This window comes from Ahaetulla prasina, chromosome 4 (assembly GCF_028640845.1).
Source record: "Ahaetulla prasina isolate Xishuangbanna chromosome 4, ASM2864084v1, whole genome shotgun sequence".
Classification (NCBI taxonomy): Eukaryota; Metazoa; Chordata; class Lepidosauria; order Squamata; family Colubridae; genus Ahaetulla; species Ahaetulla prasina.
Window position 1 is genome coordinate 105,296,655 of NC_080542.1, and position 9,654 is coordinate 105,306,308.

Consider the following 9,654-nt stretch of genomic DNA (forward strand, 5'->3'; position numbering starts at 1 on the left):
ACAAAGACCTCACGTGATTATGATTAGCAATTTTCCCTGCTGGCTTTCCACAAACAGAATCAAGAGGGAAGCTAGCAGAGAAGGTCATAAATTGCTTGGATAAGTTTCTCACATCAGCACATCCTTCCCAAGCCTTGTCACATTTCCACCTGGCCACTTGAACACCCTCCCTTTCTGGGCAGCAGTCACTGCATGCCCTGCTGCAGCTGCACTTTAACCATTTCTTCCTGGCCATCCCCTTGCTTCCTCTCATCCAGCAGCCACCATCCCAAGCCCTGCTGTGCTGTTGTCACACCTTCTTTGCCACTCACAAAATCTCTCCTACCCCACAGCAGCTAGCACAAGCTCTTCTGCATTCTCATTTCTTCCCAACCACATCCCCATTGCCCTCTCTCTCTCACCACTTTCCTTCCTGCTGACCTGTTTGCAATCTACCTCGCACTTGCAACTTCCTGATGGCTTTTCTACTGACTTGTTGAAAGCTGGGAGGAAGTTGTAAGAAGGTGTTTACTTAACAGTGGCAACAGAGATAAACAGAGACATGTGATGTCATGCTTCATGACCACAATTGTCAGATCTGGTCCCAGCTTGGTCCTTTAGAAAAAAAAACCACTCTCAACTCCATTTATAGTGAAAAGATTACTTTCACTAATAGTCAAGTGTTTAAATTAAGCAAACTCAGAGATTGCGTGGAAGATTCCCTGGTTAACTTTCCTTTTTTCATTCCCCCTCCCCCTCTTATCTTCCCCTTATCCATTCACATTTGAAGATGTTTTGGTAACCCTGCAACAGATGGATAAATGGAGAGGTGTTAGATTCCATTCCAGGTCCATGGCCTTGAGATGTCTCTATCTGGATTCATGAAGATTGCTTTCAGTTTCCCCATCTCCCCTTCTGTTTTCTCCTCTTCCCACAGCTCTCTCCCCCTCCCACCAGTTTATAACAGACTGGCTTGTAATTACTGACCAAAATTTTGGAATTAATGACCAAAATTCTGGTCTCAATTGCTGTTGTAATCAAAAGGCTGCCCGTAATCCCTTACTGCACAGCTGATAAAGTAGGTTGAAGTAATCCCAACTTTAAAATAATAATAAAATAATAAAGTGAATGGCTGTGACTAAAGCTTTCTGCTCTGAAAAGGGCTACTGCAGGAATACCAGCCAAAGCTCCACCTACTGAAGGAGACACAGTCTAGAAAGACTCCATAAATTACAGATCTCCTTCATATGGAAGGAGGTCTCATCCAGAACAAGTGTAAAGGGAAGTAAGAGAATCAGTTGGACAGTTGCTCTGTTATGTGTTGTCCAGCTCCTTATAGCCTGAGGTCACATATGGGATTTTCAGGTGGACTAGGCCAGGGGTATCAAACTGGCAGCCCATGAGCCAGGGTCATGCATAGGCCATGCCTACCCCAGCTCCTTGAATGGGAAAAACCATGGAAGGTTACATGATGGCAATGTGATGCCACAAGTTTGACACCCATGTATTAAGCAGACCTTCTCTGTTGTTATCCCTATACTTTGGAACATCCTATATACTGTAGTGGGATTTAAGAAGCTTGTTCCCTCCTGACAATTCATAAAAGTGTTACAACAACACAACTGTTTTTAATTGAGTTTTCATTCTTTTGGGAACCATTTATGGAATTTCAGCAATGGTATTATTCCGGTTTGTTTGTATGGTTCTTTTACTTTATTGTATGTTATCCAGAGTCCATATTGACTCACCTTTCTTGCAAACCTTTTTACTTCCACATTTTTTACATCTATTTTCTTGACTATACACCCACATGTAGGTTTCAGTTACAAGATTTGAAAACCAATACAGTAATTTTACTTTTTTTTAAAAAACAGGTAAATGAGCTTCAGAATTTAACAAGTGCAGAAGTTGTTGTTCCTCGTGATCAGACACCAGATGAAAATGATCAGGTGGTTGTGAAAATTACTGGTCATTTCTATGCATGCCAGGTTGGTGGAAATTTCTGTCTGAAAACTTTTGACTTTTTAATTGTTTAATAATTGGAATCTCAAAAAGCACATGGCATTTCCCACTGAACCTATCTGTTACAGGTACTTCTTGACTTACAACCGCAGTTGGGACCAGAATTTTGATCACTAAGTGATACAGTCATTAATCAAGTCATTATATCACTGGCCCCACATGACTGCAATCTAAAGTGCCCAAATTGCAATTACATGATGGGATAGATAGTGCAATGGTTATAAGGATGAGTCATCTCTTTTTCCAAAACCACAATAACTTCAAATTGTGGTTAAATAAATGGTCGTAAATTGAGGATTACCTGTATACTATTGTATTTCTTTTTGAAGTACCTTTGAGAAAAGGGGCTTTATTTTAAGTTTTTTAAAGTAGTGATTTGTGTGTAAATGCCAATGGCTTACTATTTGGGTTATTTTAAATCACAAAAATCTTTCTTATTCTCCCGTTTTGTCTAGGACAGCTCACTTTGGCTATGTGGTGATATATTAATGTCTTAATTTAGTTTTTTTTTATTTATTTACTTTTTTTAAAACCTGTCTCAAAAATGGGTTAAAGAATTGTAACTACCGTGTTTCCCTGAAAATAAGACACTGTCTTACATTTTTTTGAAGCCTGGAATAAATGTTTGGCCTTATTTTCAAGGAGATCTTATTATTTTGGGGCTCGTGGAGCAAGATGGAGGTCTTCTTGCCGTCTTACCTGATTTCCAGCTCTGTCTCCCTAACCAGAGGAAATGGCGGGGACCAACTGTGCATGCAGTTAAATATTTTCAGGGAGGGGGGCTGATTGGGCTTATTATTCGGGGAGGTCTTATTTTCAGGGAAACAGGGTATAATTATAGTCATTCCTGATGAAGTATTTCAAACACAGATGTGCAGTGAGTTATGCACTTAAAAGTTACACAGTTTCAAACATATTTGAGAAATGGGATAGCAGTTACAGGAAAAAGCATTTAATTCTCTAATGACAATTCCTCTCTGTCACATAGCTTGCCCAACGAAAAATTCAGGAAATACTGGCTCAGGTAAGAAGACAACAACAACAACAACAACAGAAAACAGCACCAAGTGGACAGCCTCAGCAGAGACGAAAATAAAGGTTTAGTAAAAGACCCTTCAGAGACAGATGCCAAACCAAAGAGAGAGAGAGAGAGACTAAACTGTAATGGACAGGTTATGGGCACCTGTTGGAATGATATACAAAAGTTTCACCAAGCCAGTTTGTTTGAGGACCAGGCGCAGTTGGCATACTGTCTCTGAGAATGTATTCTTTAGGCTCTCTTTATTTTTTGAAACCCAGCTTTAAACTAAGGACCCCTTCACTTCCCTTTTGTTCTATTCTCACAGTTTAACATAAACTTGCTAGTTTTCTTTCATGGTTCTTATTATTCCCCAGCAATATTAGGCATTGATTTAATGAAGCTTTCTCTTTCGAGTTCATTGATATAAAAAGTAAAGGCATTGCTATTCTATTCCACTTATAAAAGAAGCAAAGATAATGGGAAGGTTTGATTTGGGGATGGGACTGGAGTTTAGACAAGGGCATTAACAAAGAGGTTAAGTGTTATTCCCAATGTTAACCAAGTGGCTTTTTTTTAAAAACCCTTTTGGCTGCATTTATACACAATACTGCCATGTATAAACTAAGAGGTTTCAGTGATGTTGGCCAGACATAAAAAGATGAATATGCATTTTACTAAACTACCTCAGGCATTTAATACCTCAAATAAGAAATTATTCCTTTTTTGCCTTTTTTTGCTTTTTTTTGTATTTTGTATACTTTATAAAGCTAATAGTTTTTGAGCATTTTATTTTTTTAAAAAATGATAAATTTGATCAGCCAACAATCTAGGAGTGCTACAGAATTTATTGAGATGGGACAAATGTTGTGAGTGACTTCTAATTGTTGGCTGACAGGAGTGAGATGGAAAAAAATTAGTTTCAGATTATATATGAGGGTGTCAACACAATCATTTTTTGGGGGGTGGGTAGGGTATCAGTGAATGTTCAGATTAACCTAAACAAATGCCAATATAGTTACTGCAGCAATGCCATTATTTTTCTGTTAAGATGGGATGAAAAAAATTTGATGGTACGTTATTGGGAACAGAACAAGGAAGTGATGGCAAGAGGCTGGGACTTCTGGGTAAATGCTAGGAAGTCTGTTAGAACTGGACATTTTTTTTTCTTGTATTACTTGATTGAATGCATGAACCCTTTGTGCCTTTGACCATCACTCTCTGCCTACTAATACTAAAACATTTGCAGCCCATTTGTATGTTCTGTTTCAAAGAGCAAGCTTCATCTTGAGTTTGGTAATGTGCTTGATCAGTTAGAGCAGTTTGGAGGCATGGGTTCTCTGCTTTCCAGCAATTGCTTTGTATTCTTTTCAGTTATTGTATTGGGTGTTGGGTGAGGGAGGTGAGATCAACATTGTTTGATGATCCCATTTAAAGGTAATGAAAGGCTAAGTTTACATATCCTCTATTAAAGGCCATGCTAAGCCACTTCGAAGGGTTTTTTAAAAATAAAAATAAATTCATACAACCTCAAGCTTGGCTTACAAACAAGATACAGCAGCGTTTATGCACATTCTGCAACACCACAAACTAAAAACATGTACTAAAAAGCAGGGATCACAGAAAAATTATACTTGTTTCTTTAATTTCAGAATGTAATTTGAATTGTGATTGTGGTAATATGCATTCAAGTTTCTACACAAACTTCAGTCTACCTCAGTTTAACAATGTGGCAACACATGGTGCATAAAGACTGCTGTGCGTGTGCATGCCTCCCTGGGTGCACGAGCCATGCTATTACCTCGGACCCTTTTGTTTGTAATGTTTCTGTGCATGAGAAGATTGGGACTGCTATGCTGCACTGTTTGGAGGGGCACAATTAGCAAAAACAGTTTGTTTCACCATTTTGTTGATCTACCTCTTAGATTGATACGAAAATAGAGGCATTTCTACATAGAATAGATCATTTGCCCAAAGATTATGATTATACAGATTAGATAACTTTTTTGAGGGGGAAGTTTCTTTTATTTTACTGCATTTTTCTTTACTAATTGGCTTAAAAATACAAGTATATGTTGTAGTTTAGCAGAAAGAAAGAAAAACAAGTTTCTTGGGGGCTTGGAAGGGGGAACAATACTTTACCTAAACTTTAGGAGATGTTTTTTTCTTATAATGAACTTTTACAATTACTGAAGAAGATGGACATAATGATTTTTAAAAATCTGAGTCCAATATTATTAATTTTGGCAAAGATTGATATGATTGTTTTCCTTAATAGCTTTATTTTACAAAATAAGTGCTACATTTACGCCTGCTGACATAAATATTGTCATTTTTCTTTAAATGTGTAGACTTTAGTGTGGTAAAATCATGTCTTTTAGTTTCAGTTGAGATACGGCAATATGAAGTATTTCATATAGCTAGGAAGCGAACCTTTAAATGATTTCAGTGTTCTATAAAGTATTGATCATTTCTTCTCTGTAATGTGCCCCCTATGCAGCTTCACTTGCCAGATGCCTCTGAATGGAATAAAGAGTTTAACTCCTACTATCAGATAAATGTGTCTTTGTTTTATTTGATAAGAGTGAGAGGTTAAAAAAACTAAAAGAATGGAGATCTTATGAGCTTATGTCCATTTTTAAAAAATGTATTGATTGATTCACGGGGCTGAAATGAAAATCCTTGCTGGAACAGAATAATTAACACAGCAATTCATAGACTGATAGTTCAAATATATTGCATATTTAGTCTTTATTTATAAGATTCCTAGAGAAGACGCTGTTCTAACACTATGATTCTAAATATACACAACACACAAGTGCAAGATTTTGCAAGTTTGCTTCATCAGAAATAGAATAAGCTGAAATTGATAATGTCATAAGTGAACTCAAATAACTCAATATTCATATAGTAAAATTGTGGGATCAATTTGCCTTCGTGCCCAAAGATTTAATTTGGAAAATTTAATACTGATAAAAGACGAGTTCTCTTATAGTTTCCTATAATTAGGAAGAGACTGGCAGGCTGCTTTGTGTACACTGTGAGCACACAAACATGTAAATAGTATTGTAAATAGTATCAAACATGTAAATAGTATTGAGTAGTTTTGTTAAATAAACCTTGCAGGTTTAATAGCTTGCAGTTATAATAAAGCAGAATTTGAGCAATTTGTTTTATCTTCTTGAATCAGGGGTGTCAAATTTGATTTCATTGGGGGCTGCATCAGGGTTGTGTTTGATCTCGAGGTGCCAGAGTGGGTGTGGCCAAATCAATGTCACTTGTGTTGGGAGTGCCTGTGGTGGCCCAAGCACTCTGCCAGCGAAAACAGACCTCACGAGGGGCAGCTACGGTCATCCCAAGCTCTGTTTTCGGCTGTGACAGCCTCCTGCAACTCTCTGCCAGCGAAAACGGAGCTCGCGAGGGCCAGCTGCGGCCCTCCCGAGCTCTTTTTTGGCAGACAGAGGCATTGTGGTTGGTCCGTCACTGTTTCCAGGGTGGCCCTGGGGTCCAGATCTAAGCACCCAGGGGCCAAATCCAGCCCACAGGCCTTGAATTTGACCCCCCCCCCCCGGCTTAAGCAGTTGGTTGTAAAATTAGCCTGAAGTGGCTCTGAATTTTATGTTTAGTATTATCAAATTTAAATACTACCTAACACGCTTTCAGAGTAACTTTGAAATTTATCTTTAAGCAGTAGTTTATGTATTGTATATGTAAGCATTTTTCAAATATAATTTTATTAAGAATTTAATTACAGTAGTATAAACCAATACAATCATAAACTTAGAAAAAGAGCTTTTTTCTTTCTAGAATGAAGAGAAAAGAATGTAATATATAAGGAGTTACTTTAATCCTCATCACAAGAAGTTTAAACAAATTTAATAACTTCATCCTCTATAAGGTTAAATAGATACCAAATTCTCAATCTTGGTATCAGCAATCATTGCCATATTTTTATCTTGATCAAATAAACCAGTCTTATATTCATTCTAACAATTTTTAATACACTCAAATATTATCAAAATAGGATTTTATTTCTCTTCAATTCTTCTGTATCCCAAAATACAAATTTTGAGATTTTAATAAGCCTATTTTGTACATCCAGTAAAGCATCCTTTTCCAAATTATTCTCTTGGCCTGTCATTTGTAGTTCCACATTCTCTTATTTCTTCTTTCAGATAAAATTTGTTCCATTTCCGTCGTTCCTTCATTGGCATATTTTATCCATAGAAACAGACATCATTACTGATACTGTTTATATTGTAGTTACTAAATTCTGATTCTGATTATTTTTCAAAAATACTTAATATTTTGATTGTTACTGTGTTTCCCTGAAAATAGGACATGTCCCGAAAATAAGGCCAAGCCTGATTTTTGGGGTGGACATAAATATATGCTTTCCCCCAAAAATAAGCCCTAGTGAAGGGATGGGTGTGGCCATCACAGGAAGCAACCCTTCCCTTCCCTGGTCACCTCCTGGAGTTCAGTCCTTTAATTGCTGATCAGCTGAGCCAGCGAAGGCTGTGCAACTCCGCCCAGATATCCAGAACACCTCTGCAGCTGCCGGCCTCCTTCCCCTTTCCCTGTTGATCTTTCTTTACTTGGGATAGCAGCAGACACACATCCCCAAAATGCTCCATCCGAAGCCTTCAGCCTTGCACTTCTGGAAGGGGTGTCTATGTTGTGATCCCAAAGAAAGAATGGTGTGTGTGTGTGTGTGTGTATGTGAAAGAGAGAAAAAAAACCACTGTGATATTTCTCCAAAGCAGTGACTGGCCAGAAAAGGGCATGTTCTCCCTAAACGAACAGGTGCGCTGTGGGAGCCTTGGGCCAAGGAGGCAGCGACTGAAAATGAGGCTTTGGATGAGTTCAGCTTGCTGCAATGAGGGAATTTGTGTGTACCTCTTGGCCAGTTTAGTTCAAGGGGCGGGGAGGCTGCGTGATCGAGTGCTTGGAGAGGGGTTGGTGGGCAGATGGCCTAGTGGAAGCGCCATGCTGTGCCTTTAAGCGAGGTGAGCCTTTGGGGAGGAGGAGGAGGAAGCCGCCATTCCGCCCGCCAAGGACAGCCTACCTGCTCAGAAGCGGAGGGCGGGAAGGGAGCCGTCCTCGCCGCCTGGCATCTCATCTACCTGATGTTTCTGGTTCCCTTCTACTGTTTCTCTTTTTCTCTCTCTGTCGCTCACACACACAGAGAGAGGGAGAGGAAGTGGGTGAAAAGTGTTTGGGCACCTAATAGGTGCCAGCCTGCATTGTCAAATGTTTGGGCTGCTGAGTGCTAGCCTGTACGTTTATTTGATGCTGCAGGGGCTGGGCTACAGCTATGCCAAGCCAGGCGCTTTTTGGGCTCTGGCGGCCGCTACAACTGTTGTGCCAACTCTGCGCACAGCTGGCCTAAGAGCTGCAGCACCCACTAGACCCAGGATTTTAGCTTGGCACCTACAGCACCGATAGGCATGCAGGCAAGCGCTCAGTAGAGCAAAGGAGACGCCTTACTGCCGGAGTTCCATGTCCAGCCCGGGAGCGGTTCCCAGAACTGCCCAATTCTCATCCAGCAGGTTGCATGATAGGAGGGGGTTTCCTGCCCACCTGAAAGAGAAGCTGGGTTGCATAAAGGGGCTTTTCCCCCCAAGACCCTCTCAAGCATTCGGCTGCAGGATCCACCCCAGGGAGCCTCAATGGGGCCAAGCTTTTGGCCACTGATTGAGGTAAGAGTGTTCTTGAGGGGGGCGTAAGACGCGTAGAGCTTCCTGCTGCTTTTGCAGCCTTAATCGGCTACAAAAGCAGCCGTAATTCTTGCCGTCTCTTCTCTTGCCAGGCATGGCAGGGCTTTCTGCCCCTCACTTCTCCCCCACCTCACCCCTCCCCACCTGCCACCCCTAAATTGTGCCCCAAAATAATAAGACCCCCCCAAATAAGACTAAGCCCTTATTCAGGCTTTGGGGAAACACGGTATAACATTTTGTAAGTTGCAGCATTAATTGATTTTAAGCCTTTTCTTTCTTCTTCTAGAAGGTAGCTTCATTTGATTTAGTATGTTTGTCTGCTTTTATATCAATCATAGACCAGCATAAAACATACCTTTTCCAAAACCCTCCACAAAGAAGTACAATGTAGTATCAATGAAATAAATTATTGGCATAGCATTAAATACTAGAGAAAAAATAAAATTGAAATCTATAGTAAAAATATCATAAGTAGTTAAGGTAGATAACTGATTATAAATACATAAACATATTAATTATAATTTAAAAGTAGGCTGATTTGTAAGGGCCCAATATCTGCTCTACTAGGATTTGACTGGGATTATTGCAACTATAATCCAACCAACTAGAAGCAACATAATACAGGTATTTCTTATTTAACGATCACCTTATTTAGTGACCATTCAGTTATTATAAGCAGGCCTGTGAAACAAAAGAATGATAAAGTAAGATTATAAGCACACTTGCAGTTCCAGTTAGCAAAGTTTTGCTGAGTTGCCAGTCCAAATTGTTGCTAAAGGAAGACTATTTTTAGAAAGAAAAAAAATGAGATACCGAGAATGGTAACTTCAGGTCCAGTATTGCCTCAATGCAAGAATCATTTGCATTCAATCATAGCTTGGATTCTGAACTGGGGAACGCTTTCTGAAATCCTCA

The 9,654-nt window shown here is 39.5% G+C and overlaps 1 protein-coding gene across 6 annotated transcripts in view; it reads left to right on the forward strand.

Moving 5' to 3' along the window:
• IGF2BP3 (insulin like growth factor 2 mRNA binding protein 3) overlaps positions 1 to 5,751 on the forward strand; it is a 61,520-nt gene extending 55,769 nt beyond the window's left edge. For 2 of the 6 annotated variants that reach the window (XM_058179793.1, XM_058179794.1), the window contains 2 exons: positions 1,854 to 1,967; positions 2,990 to 5,751. In XM_058179793.1, coding sequence (XP_058035776.1) covers positions 1,854 to 1,967; positions 2,990 to 3,097 — 222 coding nt within the window. In that variant the 3' untranslated portion in view covers positions 3,098 to 5,751. The remainder of the gene's footprint in view (positions 1 to 1,853; positions 1,968 to 2,989) is intronic. The other 4 variants (XM_058179796.1, XM_058179795.1, XM_058179797.1 and 1 more) reach the window with 3 other exon arrangements.
• Positions 5,752 to 9,654: the final 3,903 nt, after the last annotated feature.